The sequence below is a fragment of the Phoenix dactylifera genome, unplaced genomic scaffold (assembly GCF_009389715.1).
Source record: "Phoenix dactylifera cultivar Barhee BC4 unplaced genomic scaffold, palm_55x_up_171113_PBpolish2nd_filt_p 000085F, whole genome shotgun sequence".
In the NCBI taxonomy this organism is placed as follows: domain Eukaryota; kingdom Viridiplantae; phylum Streptophyta; class Magnoliopsida; order Arecales; family Arecaceae; genus Phoenix; species Phoenix dactylifera.
In genome coordinates, this window is record NW_024067677.1 from 997,909 (window position 1) to 1,020,041 (window position 22,133).

General features: G+C 38.6%; 1 protein-coding gene across 2 annotated transcripts; it reads right to left on the reverse strand.

Annotated features, from left to right (window-relative positions):
• Window positions 1-649: 649 nt before the first annotated feature.
• Window positions 650-20,097, reverse strand: LOC103719208 (vacuolar cation/proton exchanger 3-like). Of its 2 annotated transcripts, XM_008808333.4 has the most exons (12): window positions 19,767-20,095; window positions 15,826-16,080; window positions 15,313-15,380; window positions 15,179-15,207; window positions 14,843-15,039; window positions 14,522-14,734; window positions 9,596-9,730; window positions 5,918-6,034; window positions 5,779-5,832; window positions 4,300-4,416; window positions 1,696-1,789; window positions 650-1,203 (listed from the first exon to the last, which is right to left on the reverse strand). In XM_008808333.4, the coding sequence occupies exons 2-12, from the start codon at window positions 16,078-16,080 to the stop codon at window positions 1,193-1,195; spliced, it is 1,290 nt and encodes a 429-aa protein (XP_008806555.1). In that variant the 5' UTR covers window positions 19,767-20,095; the 3' UTR covers window positions 650-1,192. The 2 variants fall into 2 exon arrangements, with proteins under 2 accessions (XP_008806555.1, XP_008806556.1); XM_008808334.4 differs by lacking the exon at window positions 9,596-9,730 and having other exon boundaries at window positions 19,767-20,097.
• Between the last annotated feature and the right edge of the window lie 2,036 nt (window positions 20,098-22,133).

A 22,133-nucleotide genomic window follows, 5' to 3' on the forward strand; every position in this document is an offset into this window, starting at 1 on the left:
TGCTATTTTCTGAGCAAACGGTGACCCATACCCACACTCTTCCAAAAAAATATTTAAATCAAGATTCACCAATATGATATAAAATATTTTTAGCATACTGAGTATCAGTACATCATCTGTACCAAATATTAATACCAAACCGGTATAGTACATCTTATACCCCCTGGTATGGCGTAGATTTAGATAGCCATCCATGGATTTGGAGATGGAATCTTATTTTCCTAAAAAGAAACACAATTAAAAATATCATTTTGTAGCCCTCAGAGACCGGTGTCTCTTGTATCATTCTAGCATGTTCCATCTGAAGCAGATCCTGCACCAGGAACCTAGGTTGATCTCACTTGATAAAGATATAAGATTCAAATCTAAAGCAAACTGATAGCAGAAAATAATTTGATTTAGCACAAAAGCCTCTCATTCTAGAGATGCTAAGGGGTACATAAAGCAGAAACTACCCGTAATAACGAACTTGCAAAATGGATCTGTTTATCATTAAATTCAATTTGCATTAAATTCAAAAAAAATTCATCCATAATGTAATAAGTTACGATCCATGCTGGTGCTTTCGAGATGATGCACCACAAGTCCAAGTTGCAGAAACAGCTCCATATAATGCATCACACGTCCAAGTTGCAGAAACACCACCATACGTCCGGAAAAATATGAATCAGGCCTTTTATTTTCAAAATGTTTTCCCAATAATGATGCCATCAAAACCATACCTCTATTCCTCTATTACATCCTTCGAATCACATCCATTATCAAAACAAGCTTGCTAATGAATTCTAATTTGACAAATCCTGTTCACACATTGTAGTGCCATGCACCATATTGCATTCGATAGAATTCATCACAAAATAACCACGATCTGATCTCATGGAGGCTATTTTCCATGGCCGAGAACTGAGGCCCCATCAAGAAAAAATCAAATCAAATGGCAGACTACAAACGCTTCCACCTCTCCACTTGCATTGCTATGACACAGCTAAAAAAGAAGCCTCCCTTAGCAATCAGAATATCAAGCCAACAAAACCATACGAGGTTATGGAGCTGTAGCAGTTGAGCAATCAAGGACCTTCTACAATTCCGTCATGCCTTCAGCTCATTATGGAAAACATGTTGCATTGCATGCTAGTTGGAATGTATCTTGCACTCTGTTGATACCGCGGAAGGCTACTTGGCATTTCAGCCATCAAACGTTACCTGTATGAAAAACAAACCAGTTCAAACAATCAAAAATTAATCAAGAATTAAGACTCATGATATTCATTTGATTGCTTAGACTGGTTTCCGGAAACTCCATAATACCACTGTCTAGACAAATATTAATGAATCACAGTGAGAAGAATAGGCAAAGAGGGTGGCAAAATCACATCATCGTCCAAATGTCCCTTTAGATAATATTATCCATATAACTCAGCATGTGTTAGAAAATTCAATTACGTTCACAAGTCAGAACCAGGTACCATGTGACCCCATCCTCATATTCTGAAAATTGTACATGAATCTATGGTAGAAACTTATTGACCAATGTCTAGATGTCTTTTAAATATGTTGCACAAGTTAAACCAATATACTTCACAAGATGTGATTCCCAGGCTGCTAGATGAATAAGGTTCTGTTAAGGCCATAGTATATCTAAAGAGGATATCTCTATATCCAGACAAGTTGGTCTGAGTTGTTTCCTTTACTTACTGTCTGCAGGATCAACATGCACAAAGAAACTGGCAGCAACAATTAAATAGCATAGAATAAGCATTAGCCCCTTGAAATAGTTTGCAGTTCCTTCCTGAAAAGGGGGGGAGAACAGTGATCAGAGAAATATAGAGAGATCAATTTGTTTCTAGTTTCTACAATGCAGCTACCTCAACTATTTTGCAAATTTTAAAGTGCAAACATAAATACCGGCAGTTCAAGACATTAATTAACTAAGAGCTCACTATTTTAAGGAGTGGACAATTTGGACCAGCATTAAATATGCAAAAAAAGGGGTAAAAAACACAGTAAGTTCAGTTTATGAATTTTTAAGACAAGTTGATATTGCAATATTGTTGAAGGATTCCAACAAACCACCACCAAATTGGTGGAACAGGGCATGTTAGCAATAATTATGGATGTACTCAAGGATATGCCCTTTGTTTTCTTTTTTCTTCTGTTCTTTGCCATTTTCCTTCTTATTCCAAAAGAAACATCTAAATGTTTCTCTTCCTCTTTTCTTTCATTCCAATTCTCTCTTGCTCTCAAAGTTCTCTATCTCTCTTTCCTCTTCCTTTTGCTTCTCTGCTCTTTTATTCAGATCCTTCCTTTTTATCTTTCTATTTTCCTTTCTCTCTTCATTTTCTTCTCTTTTCTTCTAGATGACTGGCTAGGCAGTCAGGGATCCCTATAGCCAAGGGATTGCCATGACAACTGCGAAGAAAAGAAAAACAACAGCAGTATGTCGAGCGATCTTGGCACTGCTTAATTTATTCACATGTCAAGGTTAAGACTGCATAAATTATAAGAGTCTGAAAACAGTGTAAATAATCAGAAAAGTCCAAAAATTCAATAGAACGATCTTGGCATTGCTTCAATTGTTCACATGTCAAGGTCAAGACTGCCTACAGTAGGACATTCAGAAAACTGGGTAAATTATCAGAAAAGTCCAAACAGCCAACACAAGGATCTTATCACCGCCTCATTTCACATGTCAAGATTAAGACTGCCTACATTAAAGAAGTCAGAAAACAGTGTAAATTATCAGAAAAGTCCAACCAGTCAACACAAGGAAAGGCATGAATTTGCCATAACTGGACTCGTGGTTGATAACTAACTCATCATAAATTGGAAATCAGCAAGGATGAAGGAAATGGGTACCATGCAGAGGATGTCAATCAAAATGAGGAAGGAAAAATTTACCCAGTAACTAGGACTGTCGAACAAGCGAGCTGTTATTGCGCAGCTTGTGTTCAGCTCCCATGACAATGAAATAAGTGACATGAGCTAGATTTTTGAGATAGAAAAATAAATGAACAGAACACAAGCTAGCTCAAATATATATTATAATTATAATTAAACAAAAGGACACATATATATGTAATATGTTAACTATAAATTAAAATATATTAATATAGTATTCAATATTGATGAGTTCTATTTTGAAGAGGAATAATTCTGTCACAAGATTATGATCTGGCACATAAAATCATAGCAGAAATCATCAAATGCCCTAAGGTTCCTCCCATCTCCATTTTCCCTTGGGTTTGATGTCTCTTCCTCTCAGACTCCCAAGCAATAACCTCTCCCCAAGTCCCAGCTCCACACCTCCCAAGGCCTCACTGCCAACCTTCGTCGACCATGGCCCTCTCTGTCTCCCTGCAACTCACTTGCCTTCCCCTACCTTAATCCTCTGCTCTACATCTATGCCGCTTGTCCTCCTCTCTCTAGTGGTCCTTTATAACTAATTACCATGTTGTCAGCCTTCCTCTCCGCCACACCACCACCATCACCTCCCTCACTTGAATCATCATGAAGGATAGAGATCAAGGGCTGCCATCTTTTCTAGGGTTTCTTCATTCCCAAGCTCCGATAATGACCAAAGCCCTCTCTTCAAGTCTTCTAGGTGATGATCTATTCTCTCTAAACTCAACAGCATCACCTCAACTCTAGCCTATTTCAGGCCTGATCTTTAATTTACTGAACTGACCTGGATCTAGCTTTAGCTACTTTGACTTGAGCTCAAGAAAAGTTCAAGCTCAGCATAACTTGTTTTTGAGCCAAGCTGAGTCCAGCTTGCTCATGTTCGGCTCATTCACAACCCTACCCATAAGCATACATCTCTGAATCCATTCTCAAAACTCTGACATAGACCAATCAGCGTAAACAAAATGACCTTCAATCTAGAATCCATTAATTACAGAACAATATTGTTTTTTTTAATTTCTTTAAGGTAAATAAATTTCATTAACTAAATGGCAAGTTACAAGCCTCAGAAAGCCTACTATGCTAAGTGCCTGCCCTATCATCCTCAAAAAATAGATTGCTGGTAAACTCCAATAGCCTTGGGTAGAAGAAGACAATTCCTCTTTGGGAAAGAAGAGCATCACTGGTCAAGCAAAACTTTCAGGGAAGATAATTCCAACAAATAAGAAAATAAAAAAGTTCAATCCCAATACAGATGCATGAGATCTAAAGTAGATGTTGTCTGCTCAAAACAAACAAGATAACATGTTTCAACAACAATAGTAAAAAATTTAAAGCTTAAGCAGCAAAATAAATGTAAATGTCTTCCAACAGAAATTTCAGAGTTTCAGAATGGACCTGTAGCATAAATGCCACAACCAGTACTGTTATAAAGAGAGTAGCGGTCTCAAATAGTTGAAAATTCAAGTCCATGTGCTTTCCCATTATCCAACCAACAACCACACAGAAAGGAATCTGCAATCACCAGCACCATGTGATATTTAACGACCATGAGACAAATAATTATCATATATAAACAGCTTATACACATGTCAGTTTCTTCTATTCTTGTAGTAACTGAAGATGCAGCAAAGTTCTATTACGTAATAGTTAAAAGTAACAGAGCATCCATGGGAGGTTGCTGCAGCCTGGATATGATGCAGGAGCTTCATTCAAATGGATAAACTTAGGATCTAGAATAATCCTATTGACCTTCAATAGTATCTGGATTGAATTAGGATTGAGCTTCTTATTAGAAGTCCTTGTAGCTCAGTGAAGTGGCTCTTTTAGAGGTTTAACCTCACCAAACCCATCTATATATTGACAAAGTTATACAGCTGTAAACATTTGGGCCAAGATAAGTGACAAGAAGGTGTTTTTGTAGTTTATTTAGTTAGCTCAAGATGGCCTAAGATCTAACCCATGTGAGTTAATGGTCCAGGGTACTATGAGGGTAAATATTGTCCATAAAACTAAATAATGCCAAACACAACTATGCATTGTAAAGCACATTATTGATTAGATAATGAAGATTATTTATTTGAAAAGTTCACTATATTTTTAATAATGCAGCCCCAATTATCTTAGTTGACTCCTGCATCAATACATAATCAGCAAAAGGCCAGATATATAGTCCCCTTCTTAACAAACAGATATTTTTTCTATTGAAAATATTATTGCTTTCGCTCCTTCACACCCACCTACCACAAGATAATTCTCAAATTCATCGATCAGAAGCAGCCTGAGTATAAACATCTTCTGTTTCCTATCCACTCTTGTACTTAATCAGCAACTTTCTTATTCCTGCCTCTCATTTCGTTGAAGCAAATTTAGCTTCTTCTCAGGTGTAGATAAAAAGATTGACAGAATGAGAGGAGAGGGGGGGATCGACAATGAAGCACCCCATTTAAGGGTGCAAGTTCATTAATCATTTTGAGCAATATTAGGCCATAGTCACCTGCCTGTATCTATTTCCTGTTTGATCAAAAAAATGATTATTTGCTCAATGATTATTGGGCCATACCTAAGCTTCTTCTTAAGTAGAGATAAAAAGATTGACGCAGTGGTGGGGGGGGGGATCAATAATGAAGCTCCCCATCAAGTAGTGCAAGTTCATTAGTTATTCTAAGCATATTACAGAAAAGTCCCCTGCCTGTATTTATTTCCTGGTCGATCAGAGAGAATTAAAAGTTAATTCATGATAGGAAGATGCAATTGAATGATATAAATCATTTCCTCTAGGGAAAGTTCCCAGGCCCTTCACTGCTTATAGACTAAGAAGAACTTATTCTAATACAGCACCATAATTTAAACCTGTAAAAATGTTCAGAGGATTACCACAAACATTGATATCTGTGTAGATGATCCAATTGCAACCCCCAGTGTTATGTCCTACAGTGAAAAAAGAATGAAGTAGATAGAGAAAACTAATATGCAATGACTTCAGTTGTATGAATATGCTTTTCAAAACACTTACAAGTTTATCCTTCATGGCAAACATAATTGCACTTGCATGCTCAGCAGCATTGCCAACAATAGGAAGCAAAATGACACTAATAAAAGCCACTGGCAGGTTCAATGAGTCGGATGCTCCCTGAAAGAGAACCAGACAAGACAGTAAGCTATTCATAGAATTATCATCATACTACAATCCTTAGCCAAAAGGGTATCATTCAAGAACTCTTCAGTATTTCTGGATGACCAATCTGTTGGATAGCAGCATGTTAAAAAAAAAGTCTTTCTAAAAATCACTAATGGGTATGCAAAAGCATATTGGAATACATTGTCTACCATACAGAAATGAAGATTGACAATTTGACATTTTCCAAAAAAAATAATATAGTTTTTGGAAAGGTTAGATTTCTGATGGCTGAACTTATTTAGAAGCAATGCAATTAACTTTAGTACTATATCCGGAGAAAGGTTTTAAAATACAAACCAAAAACACCTAGAGTAACAGTTGCATTGACAATTGACACATTATCAACAAAATCTCAGCAATGACAAGATGCTTGGATAAGACAATTAAGCAACATCATGTCAGCTGCATCCAGCATATTTTCCATATATTTAAATGTAAAATTGACTGGAAATTTCAAGTTAGAGACAAAACATAACTGATAAGACAGATATGAAAATCTAGACCACTACGTGCAAACACCTAAGACATCCACTTTTATAGTCTCAGAAGCTCAAAGCAGGTATTAATGGAAATTAACTCTCAAATACATGCACCAATGTGAACACCACTATTGCCGGCCCCAACCTCAGATGGGAAAGATTGAAGGTTGACATAAGTTGATAGCCAGCTAATAAAAACATGTCAAACTATGATGAGATAGACCCAAATTTGATATGGGTGAATGTTAGGGTATCCCACATAACATCAGAAGTGTCCCCAAATAGGATTAATTGGCAAAAAAGATTCATAAAGCTGTCACTAAATAGTTGAGATACAGGACAAAGGTTATGCTTATGGTATACATGCAGCGATGTTAGCATCCAGCATGACCCTAGAGTCTCTTAACAACATCAAAAATGCAAGGTGTTCATGCCATAAAAAGCCTGGACAGACCAGCAAAAGAACTAGAAGGCTCTAACCATGGTTTGCCATACCGGCCGGTACGTACCGGTCCGGCCTGGGACCGGTACCGGATCAGCATGAAACCAGTACCGGTAGCTTATCGTTGGAGAACCGGTATAGGACCGTACGGAACCAGTACAGACCGGTACGGAACCGGTACAAACTGGTATTGAACCGGTATGGGATCAGCGTGGAATTCGGAACTGGTACGGACCGGTACCAGACCGGTCCGGGCCGCCACCGGTACCCGTACGGAGGACCTCGGCTCTAACCATGGTCAAAGGCATTTGTTGGTAGGAATAAGTGGCAAAACAAGATGTTTAGATCCACTGATAAAAGGTTTGTTATTTAACTCCGTAGTTTATCATCGAAAGTACGATAAAGGAAGCACAATTGTTAATCAGAAGCCGGCAACTATATAGCTTGAGAATCTGGTTTTTTTTATGGAGAAAATCTGAATTAATAATAAACAAAAATCTTTTAGCAATTAACAGTAGAGAGAATGCATGCGAGGATCAAAGAATTGTAAGTAATGTCCATGCCAGTTCTGGGCTGGCAAGGTACAACATTGTGCCAACAATCAATATAGAACAACATGAGCCAAATCCAAAAGTGACACCTGCAGACAGTAATATATGTTAGCAGAATCCTTTTTTCTTTCCTTGTAAAATAGGCCACTGTAGTTGTTAATATTGAACAAGACACGTTTTTTTTGATAAATCAAACAAGTTCAACTCATATCAGCAGCTATTTGGGTCAAATTAAGCATACATGTTTTTAAGAACAACCTAAATGCACAACGTACATTGTTTCAAAAATATTGGACCCTAGACAAATACATGTTTACTATGAATATGATCCCAATGATCCAAAAGAAACATGATGTTTAAAATTGTAATCAACTGAAAATATAATTTGAATCAAGGTCCGCCGTACCGGTACCGGTCGGCGTACCGGTGGCCGGCCGGACCGGTACGGTACCGGTCCGGTCCGGTACGTACCGGCTGGTACCGGTCCCGTACCGGCCGGTACACGGTGGTTTCAAAAACCACAGCGCGCGGCGTTGTGGTTCTAAAAAAAAAAAAAAATTCGTACCGGTGCGAACCGGCCGGTTCGCACCGGTACGAGGTGCGTACCGGCCGGTACGGGCTCCGAACCGGCCGGTACGGGCCCGAACCGGCCGGTACGCACCCGTACCGGCCGGTTCGGATAAAATACCGGTTTTTTATCCGTTCCGGTACCGGTCCACGGCCGGACCGGTACGTACCGGCCCGTACCGGCCGGTACGGACCGGTACGGCATTCCATGATTTGAATAATCAATATTTTACATGAAAGTATACTGTATTTAAGGGATGTCAAAACTAGTTATCAAATGACAATATCAAAACTTGAACCCAATTAGGCTATTTTTGGACTTATTAGATTTGGATGGGAAAAATGGGGGAAATGCTTTTCTTTGCCAAATTTGTTCTGTTCATTGTTATACAAGCATAAATCCATGAGTATAATCTTGAACTAGAATATATAGTTTCAGTGTTATAAAAGAAAAACCTAGCATTAGCATGTTAGGATATTAAAAAAATGAATATAAAACAAACTCTTTGAATGTTGGATTGGCCCTTGACTACATAGTTCTCAACTTTGATCTCACAAATGCAATTCTTATAGCTTGCATAGTACTAAAGTATCTCTGGTAAAGGATTGGGAGGCAAAATATATAAAAAATAGGCAATACTAATGCAGCCCTAGGGTTAAGGCCTGTTCATGAGGGTTTATGAGCTTTTGTAGGTCTAGGTTGGTTTAGAGAACAGAGAAGACTGCTGTTCAACAAACTGTGTGCAGAAAGTTGCAATTTTCCAGTGGAATCAATAAACCAGTGGCTACAGTGGCTTTACATTAGGTTTATAATTTAGAAGGGGATATATTAGGTTCATATTTTAAAACATGTTTGTAGCGGAAAAAATAGCATTCCAAAATTTCAGCACAAAGAAAATAAAAAAATTCATCAGAATTGACATTCAGATCAAATATGGCCTCTAGCATGTGCATGAAAAAGAAATGAAATGTTAATTAATGGTTCCATTACTTATCATGCAAATCAGTCATAAACAGCAAAAAAAAGCAGTATACAGCAGGTTTATCATGAATCAGTCATAAGCAGCCAAAAAAATCAGATTCCAGCAGGTACTAAAGTGTACACAAAGAAAAGGGATGAGAAGAGGAAAAGAAGCATAAGCATGTGTGTCAAAGAGAGAAGGGGGGAGGGAGAGAGAGAGAGAGAACCAAAAAACCCACAAAATCTTCCAAAAACCTAAAAATATAAGGCATATGGCTCCCCCTTTATAGACCCTAAGCCCCTCTTCAAACAAATCACCAAACAATTCCTGACTTGTACAATTCATTTCAATAAACAATTCAACTGTTAGATTGAGATATAGAAAAATCTCCTCTCTCCGATTTATTTTTCAATATTAGAACTACAAAGAGATATTTCTAAAACTAAAAATAGTGATAACAGCACAAATAAGAAACAGATAAAAGGAAAAAAAAGAACTGAACAATTTGTTACCTCTATGGCATTAACAAGGTATTCAGAAAGAACAGAAACCCAAATGGTCAAAACAGCAAGCCATGAGATTGCTTCCCATTGGCCTAACTCTGGAAGTTCCACTACATCAGAATCATCCTCGTTCTGCCTCTCTTCCTATCATACCCACTAATTATTGAAATGTACAATAATTATATAACAAACAAAAATATCAAGACTAACAAAAGCTACATGCATGGATAAACACGAACTTAGCTATATCACGTCATCGACACTGAAAAATAGAATTGCATAATGCTGCTCTGGACTGGTCTTCTATGAAAACATCTTCACTATAAAACATGATATCACAAATTATCTATCTGATAAGAAAACAGAAAGTGCCTAAAAAGGAGGAGGCTTTTAAAAGAAATTGAAGTCTAGTCTAGTCCTTAAAAGAGGAACTATAGCAATCAGAATACGGAACAAGCTCCGGAATGGTGTGAGAGAGGGAAGCAAGAAAGGCTCCTTTTATTAGAATCTTGAACAGTGATTCATGCATCAACAGGAAAGAATTGCATGCAAAAGGAAATGAAATTACTACATTATTAGGGAAATGTTTTACTCAGTGACAGAAATGAAGTTAGTAAAGAATCAGTTTTAAGCTAGCAATGCATTTCTATAGAAAAATGAAATATAGCAGTTCTGAAAACATGAGTCTTGATACACTGGAACTCTATAACGAACACAAATAATAACAATTAAAGATGATACTCAGAAGAACATTACAACTTCAGATCTCTCAAGAAGTGACTGTTAACAATAATCATAACTAAAAATCCCTATCTCTATCATTTGGGTTTGGCATTTTGACATTCTCGATAATCTTATTAAGTAAACAAGTCTGATACAACATAAAAATATTAAGAAAGAAAGGCAACTGGCTCTCAACAAATTTAGAATTGTTTATGTAGATGATAGAACCAAAGTCAACTTCAGACATACATGGACATGCTTCAGTCTGCATGAATCTTTTTTCTTATTCCTCTGCTGTCTCTTGTAAATAAACTTACTGAGCATAGCAACTGATAGATCATTGATGATTTATGATTAACAACCAAGAAGAATTTTTGTGTCTAGAGAAACATGTACACAGGATCCTATAAGGAGCACCAATTGGTTTTGTGATATATTAAGAAAACATATTAATATTTACATGGTAAGTAGGAAAAGGTAGGTCAACTAACTAAAGTCTTCACAAATAGTTCTTGGTCATCATTTACAATAACTATTCAGTTAGAGCGATAAATCTCTTCCTTGAAAGACAGTGTATTGTCAGGAAGGAAAATAGTGTTGCTTGTGTAAATAATTATCCAAAATGATCATCACCAATGACTTGTCCTGCCAAACAGGAGGAAATTATGGTGCATCACTGTCGGCAGAGAAGGTTTCAACAAAGGAAATGGAAAAATTTCTATGACCAGCTGTCTATCTATTGTCAATTTGTAAGGAATTCCACCTAGGTGGGTTTGGGCAGGAGAAGGAAAAATTAGGAAACCTAAAAGAACAGTTAACATGTATGAGGATATAGTTTATCAATTAAACAGTTCAAGCCAAGGTAGGCCAAACCGAACCGAACCTCCCGGTTCGGCCCGTACCGAGCTGATCCGGTGGAAAACCAGGTTGGTTCATTCATTAAAATTGGTTTCGGCCTCAAACCGGTCGGAACGGATTCCGAACTGACCGAAACTAGTCAAAAAAGGCCCGAACCGGCAGAATCAGCCGGTTCCGTTCGAACTCAGTGTGAACCGACCCGGTTTGGAACCGAGCCCCCTCCCTCTTTCCTTCTTTTGTTAAAAGGTGTTGGGAAGGCCATGTTTCCTTTAGTGTCTTAAGGCCTAAACGGCTCCTCCTTCCTCTCAATTTGCGAAATCACACTGATTCAGCGTGATTGAAGAAAAATACAAGCTTAAATAAAGTGTGCTTCCTCTCTCCTATCTCATTCCCTCTATTTTTTGGGGAGAGGGGCTTGAAAAAATAGCTCGAAATTTGCAAAATGAAAAAAGATCATGCCAAAATTTTTGATTTGGACTTAATTTTATTATATGTTGTAGATCTATGAATGATCTACATGATGACATAAAAAATTTTAATTTTTGGATTATATATAATTTATAAAAATTAAAAATATATATTTGAATTAAAATAAAATATATATATATATATATATTAATAAATAAAATTCAAAAAAAATATAAAATTAGAAACGTATGTAGAGACATACAAGGTACTCTTCCAGACGGTCTTCTCAAATGGTTGTGAGCGCAATTGGTCAATTTTCGTCCTCATCCACAACAAGCACAGGAACCGTGTGACACTGAAGCGCCTCAACAAATTTATATATATTCACTACAATCTGAGGTTGAGGATGAAGTGCATTTAGGAGAAAGTGGAAATAAAGTATACAGATCTAATCAATAGTGCTTTCGTTGATGATGAGAATAATCCTATGATCGGATGGCTCGCGGACCAGCAGCAGGAGCTGGAGCTTGATTGATGAGGATCAGCTCCACGACCAGCCAGTTTCGTAACCAGCGAGGCCAGGGTCGATGCAGGGCAATGGGTAGAGAGCAATATTCCACGCATCCTTCCAGCTGATCAACCCCAACCATAAGGGAGCCGATCACCACATAACTCTTTACCCGAGACATTCTCTCAGAGATATGATAGAGAGATGCTTAGACAAGGCTACTACGCTATTCAGTTGACTCGGTCAGGAGGGCGACAAACATCCTTCCAATATAGCCAGGCAGAGAGGGGCACGAAGAGTAAGCAGGCAGAGAGGGGCACGAAGGATAAGCAGGCAAAGAGGGGCACAAAGGATAAGCAGGCAGCGAGTGGCACGAAGAGTAAGTAGACAGCGAATGGCACGAAGGATAAGCAGGCAGTGAGTGGCACGAAGGATAAACAAGCAGCGAGTGGCACGAATGGTAAGCAAACAGCGAGTGGCACAAAGGGTAAACAGACGGCTGCCGGCACAAAGGGTAAACACACAAACAAAAATAATAAAAGGCACCTGCAGCCCAATGGAGAGTGTGGAGGAGGAGCCAGTTCACTCAGATTCAGAGATCAGGAGCAGTAGTTTTGGTAGTCCTGGATCTACTGGCCAAAGAGTGGAGGACATGAGACTGCCGTTTATGAAGCGCGACCGTAGGGTGGTCTTCGATTCACCAATGAGTCTCAGTTTACGTATGCTACATAGGATAGAGATCACGATGTACGATCTGTTAGAGCCCGCAAGAATCTGATTGCATATAGGAGTGGATTTCTCAAGGTTATTTAGGAGGACACGCAGCTGCAGATGACCTCGCACGCAGAGAAGAACCTATAGACGTATCAAGTTCCAAGTCATATACTGGATCCTATTACCCGCAGCCACATGCAACCTATGACTTATACGGATACGGATATGGTACGTCTAAAAAATCTTCCGGTGACTACTATTTTACAGAGTCCGGAGCATCTTACGAATCGAATTTTGCTACCGGCTTATTTGGCTGGGCTCCTTCACAATCATTTTATCAACCATTTTATCTACCATTTTATCAACCAGAGGATACCTCTCAGAGCCAGAGCTTCAATGAGAGATCCGAGAGTGCTTATAACTCGGAGCGCGTTTCTTATGGGATGAACATACAAGACTACAACGCCGCTTAGTTAGAGGGGTAGGCTGATATACCTCCTGACTATCCTAATAATTCGGATATCTACGAGAGATATTGCTACTCGACGAGATTTTAAATATCGGTAATTTTAAATATCGGTATGTATGTTGTACTTTAAATATATGTAATTGATTGTATTATTTTATATTTTTTCACCTCACTACTTGATTTAAGGATATTTCATGTTGCTTTTTATAGCATGCAATATCTTACCAATCATTTTATATTTTGTATCATTTAAAACAACAATATGCATCATTTAGGTTAAACCGGGATCATAGAAACATTAAAAAAAAAATATCAAATTAGACTTAAAATCATTGAAAAAGTTGAAAAAGATTGATTACCAATTAATTAAACTTGAAAAACTCAAAAAAAATTGGGTGTGCTGGTATGGAACCAGTATGCCCAAGCATACCGTGTCGGTCGGTACCGTACTAACCCGTCTGCCAACCAGCATGGGTCCTGGTACCCGGTTCGTGGACCTTAGTTCAAGAAAATGCAGCAAGATAGCAACCCTCCAAGTTATTCCATGCTTGGAGAAAGAATCTAACAAAGAGGGAACTAGGCAAGAACTGACTTATTGTCTAACAGTCAAGCCTAAACAAGGCTGCAGATGTGTGTCAGCAGAGAACATGCCACTTCGAAGGGGTTCTCATTGCCTTTTTCATTTTATCAATTCAATTTGGTACAGAATCAGGTTCGGTATGAAAATTCCAGCAGCTTTGGATTAGCTAAAGTATGCTTGCCTCACCTTGGTGGAAATAAGACTATCAGTTCATAAGTAGAGCCAAAGAAAACTGACTAGAAACCATAGCCTAAAATATCAGGCCAAGCACATGTAGTGGTGTCATAATAATGTGTTTTCAATCCAATTTATCCAAACTCTGGAATCATTAAGGCAAGGTTGAATTTTTATTGGGTGAAAGAAAACAATTCTACATTAGTATGCATTCTCTGGCAATTACATAATTAAATAGAATATTTGTACAAGTTATTAATTGGTAGTCAATATTTTCACATGTTCCTCTCATGTAAAATATGTATTTTTATTCCTATGCTAATTCTCAAACCACATCAGCTGGAGGCATGGACCAAACCGAAATAGGATTTTATTTTCAAAGGACCAAAGAGAAAATTTAAGCTGACCCGAGAATAGTAGTGGTCACCAGTGCATCTGTACAGTTATTCTGATATAAATGGTAATTCAATTCAAGCTTCCAAGTTTGGTCAGATAACTTACTTCATCAATTGGATTGTAAAGATTGTGGTGGCTCTTCAGTTGGAAAACAAGGTAGCTAGCATAAGCTACAAGCATCACACAACTGCTAAACCTTGAAAGAGAAACTTCTGACTTTCCATATTGCACCTCTGAGTGTGTAAAGTGAAGAACAGCTGGAAATGTTAGACCCATTACAGCCATCAGCAGCAATCCTGAATTTACGACCGCAGCTGCCTGTCATAGATGAATGCTGCCTTTTAATTGTATTTATATATCAGACATCAAACAAGAAGGACCTGCTTTAAAAATCGAACTAAAACTGCATTCATATTAAATGTTTACCTTGTTGAAGACTTGATCTTTCTTGGAATGAACCATCCCGCCACAGAAGAAAGCACAACCTAGAACTAAAAGCATATTTGATAATATAGAGCCTAGCAATGATTGCTGGACTACACGAATCATTCCATTTTTCAATGCATAAATCGCTATTATCATCTCTGTTGCATTTCCAAATGTAGCATTTAGAAGTCCCCCAACTGCAATTGCCATAATGCATACATCATTGACATGCTACTGAAATATGGCTGCAGGTAGATAGGCTCTAAAAAGCAGAGTGTCTAGTCTACCACTTAAAACTGTATGAGCCATTTAAAGACAAGACAGCCCAAGGTGTACCTGTGGGTCCAGTGTAGAATGCAAGCTGTCTGCACGATAAGAATGGTGGCATGTCAAAGGGCAAATTGATGAAGTAACAATGGACAAGTCTCCCAAAATAAAAGAAACAATTCCATGCAAACAACGAGACTTACTCAGTTGCATAGCCCAACCGCTCAGCTAATGGAGTTATTCCTATCAAACTGAAGAAAAAAACCAAGCCCTGCAATGTAGTATTATTATAATAATAATAACAATATAAAAATAAAAGATGCAAACATTATAGGGTAAACTTTTCAATGTTTTTACCCTAGAAAAGGGGGGGAGGGAGACACATCATGAATAGTTTCCATCAGTCATATAAAAGCGAATGTCCTGTGAAATATGTAATTTGCATCCTCCAAAAGTGACTATGCAATCACGACGCACCAACAAACAGATCAACTGATAATGAACCTAAAAGATTTTCAATGATTGGACCCACAAATAATGACAGATTGAGCACATCAAGTGACCTGGGTGGCTATAGATGCAAGTGTACTAGGTTTATTTCTCAGATATAGATCTTCATTCCATATTACTAATAAAGATATGAATGGGGAAAGAATGGTAGAAGACTCAAGATATTTTGGTAGTCCAGGACAACTATAAAATAGTAGTGCACTCACATGATTTTTGGAAAGATAATGGAGAATGATTGACATGGGTCCAAATGGTAGCAACATGTTGATCTTCGCTGTGAATATAACAACTTTGATACTTTTCCACAGTCGTTCAAGTATTCTTGAAAAGATCCATGATTTAGCAACATTTGAAAGTGATGCATTATCAGGTATCTCTACAGTGGGCGTCTTCTTTGCAGACTGTGATGAACTGACAAGAGTCTCCATCTCAATTTCCAAGTCTTCCCTTTCAGATCCCATCTGCATATCAAGACAACATAAATACAGTTAATTAATAAGAAAAAAAAAAAGTGCTCAAGAAACTAAACCTATCTTCATGATTTTTGAATGTGGTATCTTTTTTCAGAAAATAACAGTGGGAACACCACTTTTGTGGGTTCAACCCAGAACCTCTCCCCAACACATGTTTTAAGGAGCAACGCGCCGGTCACCAGACCACAACTCCTGTCTATGCTTAAAGACAGACTCAGAAGGGGGAAAGGCTTACTAACCAACTGAAGCACCACATTAAACTCAAACAAAATCAGTCATTAATATTGATGCATCATCAAAGATATGCACCTAAAATATAAATAAATACATGCCTACTTGAGTAGATGCATTATGTTTGCAACAACCAATTATAGAAGTGTACATCATGTCAGTTACATGCTTAATGAGATACTTTTATATGTCAGCAGATCTTTGTAGCATCCCACTTAATTAGGTTTTCATCTCAGCCAAATGCTTGCAACAGCTCTTTCTGTTTCAGCCAATGTAGTTCAAGTATCACTATATATCATCTAAAACATTATCAATATAGTAGATGATAATTTTAATATATTTTCCCTATTTGTTACCCAGCTATGCAGATTGGGCTTTTCAAAAACTTAAATACAATACAGACGAATAAAAACTTGATAGGCGAATATTAATTTCAGCAACTAACTAATAATAAATATGCAAAAAATAAATGCAAAAAATCAAATAACACAAGCACGCAAAATTTATAGTGGTTCGGTGCCAACCTGCACCTACGTCCACTCCCTAAGACATCTTTCTTAGAAATTTTCACTATAATTTCTTCAGGATTACAGTTCGATTGTTTTACCCGGGGCTCAGAATCAACCTAGTTGATTTTTACAGATAACCAAACAAACCAACACCGAGTCTATCCCTAAGTTCAACACAATCCAGTTCACGGTTTGGATGGACCTTTTTCTAAGTTTCAGTCTCTGAAACTTGCAACAACAGAGTATAGAAGGTAATGTGCAAACATAATAAAGTACAGCTCTTGAATAATAAATACAAAGTGATAAATGGAGCTTGACTCAGTTGGTTGGCTTGATCGATTCTTGAATACACTTTACCAACTCTCAGTTGAAGAGGATATGATATTTCAACTCTTAGTATATACTCTTGAGTATTTTTCTCTTTAAAGCTCTCTTCTTTTTTATTTCTCTTTCTTGCTCTTGTTTTTTTTTTTGGTACTTCTAATTTTTTTTTGGGTGCTCCCATGCATTTATACCATTTGGAAGTAGTTGGAACACTCTTCTAACCATTAGACAGGTTAAAAAAGTCGTTTGTGAGATGAAAACAACCATTCTGATTTACAGAAAAACTAGTCGTTACTGTTGTCAAGCACAGAGGGATCGACTCGACATTTTCATGAGTCAACTAGTAATATCCAGAAGTCGGCTCATGATCTTCAGGGGACAACTCAAACTTGTTGTTTTTGTTGCGCTGTGTCTTTCTTCTGCAATAATTGTGGAGTCAACTCTCTCAATTCAGGGGTCGACTCATCTAGTGACAGGGGTCGACTTGATGTTTTCAGGGTCGACTCTTCAATTGACTGAGTTTGACTGCTATTTGTCTTTCCACTGTGGTCGTTTAGAAGTCGTCTTGCTTGTTCTGGGGTCGACTCTTGTTAGACTAGAGTCGGCTCATGTTTCTTATGGGTTAACTCATCAACGTGATAAAATTTTCAGCTCTCTAATCTTTTTTTTGTAGCTATTCAGAGGTCGACTCGCTTGTTTTCTAGGGTTGACATCGTATTAATTGGAGTTTGGCTCATGTTTTTCATAGGTCGACACGCCAATACAATGAATTTCATAGCTTTCCTGTCTATCTTCCTAAAATTGTTTTTGGGGTCGACTCATGATCTGCTAGAGTCGACTCGTGAAAGTGTATCAGTCAGTGACAGTGTGCCCGAGTCGACTCATTGCTAGCTGAGGGTCAACTCTTGAGATAGCGCAAAATGAAATTCCTCTGTATTTGCATGCAAGCTTCCAAAGATTGCTTCAAGGCCTTTTTGGAGTTGTATTTCTTGGTGTAAAGCTTCAGATAAATGATCTTAATTAGACAAGATACATGGAGGCTTTCTCTTGACTTTCATAAAATCAATCGAATATACTCAAGCAATAGAATTAGTGATATTTTTTACTCAATTATTTTGCATCATCAAAATCGACCCTGTTAGGATCAATACTATCGAATTTTCAATACTTAATATTAAAATTAATATGTAAAAAGCCTTTTTTACTAATATTGGCTGACATTTTAATGCATCAGTCATTTTATATTAGTTGAGGATACATCCAAACATCTTGATTATTAAAATATCTCACCAAAAAAAAAATAAACATTCCATATTGACCAAGATAAACCAAATCTAGGTTTATATCAGTATGAACCAGTCATTGATATTGTCAACATCTAGGAGCCAAAACCTTGGTTCGAATTCTTGAACTGAATGACTCTGGTCCCATGTAAAACAAGGAGAGCAATACCACTTTGCTTTATGAAAACAAGGCAAGAATTGATGCAATGACATGCTTGTAACCATGGCACTAGAAAACTTGTGTTTCATAGGAGTGTGGTTCATGGTTGTGAGCGAATGGATATAAAGGAAGAGAGATGCTCACATTGTCTTGGTTCTAATGCTTGTTGTGTTAGATACTAGATGTTCTTTTGCAATTCTAGGAGTGCTTTTCTTGTCTTGGTATGTCTTCTCTATAATTCCTTGTGTTAATCTCTCTTTTGTGATTCTCCTAGGCTGGAGAAGCATGGAGAAGAGTTGTTTGGGTGGTAAAGATAACCCTTATAAGCTGCATACATTTTTCAGTTAAATCTCTCACTTCCCCCTACAGACATAGCCAACAACCAACGATGCAAATTCGCTATAATAACAACCAGGACCTCACCCAAAAAGACCACCGAAAGATATTATTTAGATTTCTCGTCCTGTATAAATACACAAGATCTACCTAGTGCATAGCCGATGTGAGACTAAACACAATCCCGCACAGGTCCTCACATGCTATGCCTCTTATTATGTGTTATTTTCATTTATTTTCCCTTCATTCTTTTGTGGTGTGAAAAATGTTTTGTCATCCAATCTACAGAGTGTACCACAAACTTAACCGTACAAGATCATTGTCTCTTCAAACCATCAAATTATCTACCATTAGAAATAAAGGAAGATGGTCGCGGTAGTAGAGAATCCTTCCTCCGAGCTTCAGTCCTGGCTTTAACCCAAAGACACAATTAGGTTGAATTTGAAACTTAACCAACAAAAGGTGATATACAATAGATTCCTCAGCGCACAGCACAACTTCCAGACCGCGGTTCCAATAGAAGATTCAGTTATAAAACACATGCGACACCATAACTTTTGCAGAACAAGAAACGCTTGGCATCCAAAACCATTCATGAGAAACTAGCGACGCAAATGTCTCATCTAACAATGCCATGAACAGAAACAGAAATTGAATCAAACTTCACGTAAGTTCAGACTCATCGGCAGCAAAAGAAATCACCAATTGCCGATGTAGTAGCCAGACAGCATATCCTCAGCATCCAAGAGAAGAATACATGACACAGATCCAAAAGTCCTAACACAAGAAAACTTGAAGAATCATGAGAAGATCGAAAGCATCGAATCTTACCAAAAATCTGTCCTCTTTCCCTCCCTTACGGTCTACTAAAACCGAAAAACCGACAGGAAGGGGTTGCAATCCGCAGAGCGACTCGGGATCCCTCCACTCCGACAATGATCCTCACCAAATCCGACATCAAGTTCTCCACGCGAAGGAAGAGAAGCGACGCAATGAGTGAGACGAGGGGGCGACGAAAGATATCGAAGGGGACAGCCCAGCCGGCCGGGCTGTTGAGCTTGAGAGAGACAGCAAGGGAAAAGGTCGCGCGTTTTATTTCTCTTTGCAACAAAATTCTCCGCTCCGGCGAGGAGAACAGGAGAAAAAGGAAATTTATAGGTTTGAAGGAGGGGGGGAGTTGGAGGACCGCTTTCCTCATCGAGGAAACTTCGTGGAAGGTGGTCGGACCCCAAAAAAAAGATAAATTATTTTCCCACCGAGACCGAGCCACAGGGTGAGTCGGGCCGAGTTGCCGAGTGCGGCGCGCGACCGAACGCTCGCAAATATTGCTTGTTGGCGTGGCGTGGGCAAAGGGAAAATGATGCTGGAGAAGTCCTGGTCAGTCCATCTTCTATTATGCATCTGCATGCATAGGTCTCAAAGCGCTAAATTCTTTATCATCCATCCGCCTGCACAAATCTCAAAGCTCTCCACCTACATGGGCTAGGTCGGGTCGAATGATGTAAATCGATCGATTGACATCAATGACTTCCTCTCCCACAACTTGAAGCATATATATTTCCATACAGATTCAATTTTGTGCACACCTCTTTCTTATTAGTCTGCATATAATTTCTATGCAGACTTAAGCCCTGTCCATCTTCGTCAATAATTACAATGCATGTAATTTCTATGCAGATCTATAGTCACATGGAAATTTTATGCGCATATTTGTATGTAGTCCACAAATTATTTCTATACAGCCCTTTGTCCGCATGGACATTTTATGCACACATAGGGATCAGGTTGCATATGATTTCTATGTGGATATGGTCCGCATGGAAGTATTATGCACACCTAGTGTCTTTGCCGCATAAAAGCTCTATACACTTGCAAACGCATAGAAAAGTTATGCGCGCAAAGTCTTTTTGTCCGCATATAAGCTCTACGTGGATAAATCCGATTGCAAAATTTATGCAATGTTCGCATGGAAGAGATGATAGCCCTCCCTCTTCCTCCGGCAAGCTTAAGGTAAGTGGTGTAGGAGAGTTTTGATTTCATTGGTGAAACTGGTCAAGGGAAGAACGGTAGCGGCGGCGGCTCTTGATCTGGTGGTGACTGGCGATCCTATGATCTATGTCTCATGGATACCAAGAATCAAAACCCTAACCCTAGGATGCAGAAAAAAGCGAGGAGAAGGATGATCGAGTCAACGGAGATGCCACCCGATTATGAGCTAAATTCCTCTCCAACTTAGATGATTCAACTAAGTGAGGGCACTAACACGGAGGGCTCGGAGAAGCCTTCCAAATGCATCGGCACTCACCTAGCCGAGCTGAGGTTAACCCAAATAAAGCTGATGTGGAGAGCGCCAATCTATTGAGGCCTCTCGCACAAATTTAGGAGTCCGCACTGGCTTCTTTCTTTGGGCCCTTTTTCTTCATGCTCTGGCCAGGCCCATGGGCATACAGCCAGATCACTAGAAGGCTTCAAGGTGCGGTCAGTGGGGGTGCAACTGCTGGCCCATTTGCTTACCGGGCTGTGGATAAAGGGTAGTCTATACAAGTGAATGAAAGCCCAGTGCTACTTGTTGAGGCGAACGGGAATAGCCCGTCTGCTGCACTCTGCAGAACAGACCAAAGGCCTTTTTATATTCTCCTCTCAACGAGAAAAACTGCCATAGGGAACTGTGGTCCTTCCTCTGAGGGAGAAAGCTAAGGATAAAGTGATTGATCCCAAAGCTCAAGGCAAGGGGGAAAAGGTTATTAGTCAAATGACCAGTCTTCACATTCTATGGGCTCTGATGGGGCAATCAAGCTGTTACGTTATTGAAGGAAGTTCTAGATTCTTATAAACTGAAATTGGTTCCCATTACTGAAGATGTGCCACATGATGAGGGTGGACATTAGAGTGCGGAATTGTAGAGGAGTAGGTAAATCCTCTTTTACTCCAACATTAAGGAGATTAAATCATACTCATAATCCATATATATCTGTTTTCTTTGAATCTCGTTTGTCTGGCCAAAGTCTATCCCGGGCAAGGCGGCGTCATCCTCCATAGTGGTGCTTTCATGCTATTGAATCGCAAGGCCTAAAGGGTGGTATTATAACCATATGGTAGAATGGCAAAATAAAGGTAGATATTCTTAATTATAGCTCACAACAGATTGTCTTCATGATTATAGAACCAGACAAACCTCCATGGATGTTATTGGCAGTT

Excerpts from the sequence above, each read along its gene's own strand:
- LOC103719208 (XM_008808333.4), bottom strand. The coding sequence starts at position 16,080 with ATGGGATCTGAAAGGGAAGACTTGGAAATTGAGATGGAGACTCTTGTC. Across the intron at positions 15,040-15,178 it reads ATTCTACACTGGACCCACAG|TTGGGGGACTTCTAAATGCT; the intron begins GTACACCTTGGG and ends TGGCAATTGCAG. Across the intron at positions 6,035-9,595 it reads ACCTTGTTAATGCCATAGAG|GGAGCATCCGACTCATTGAA; the intron begins GTAACAAATTGT and ends GTTCTCTTTCAG.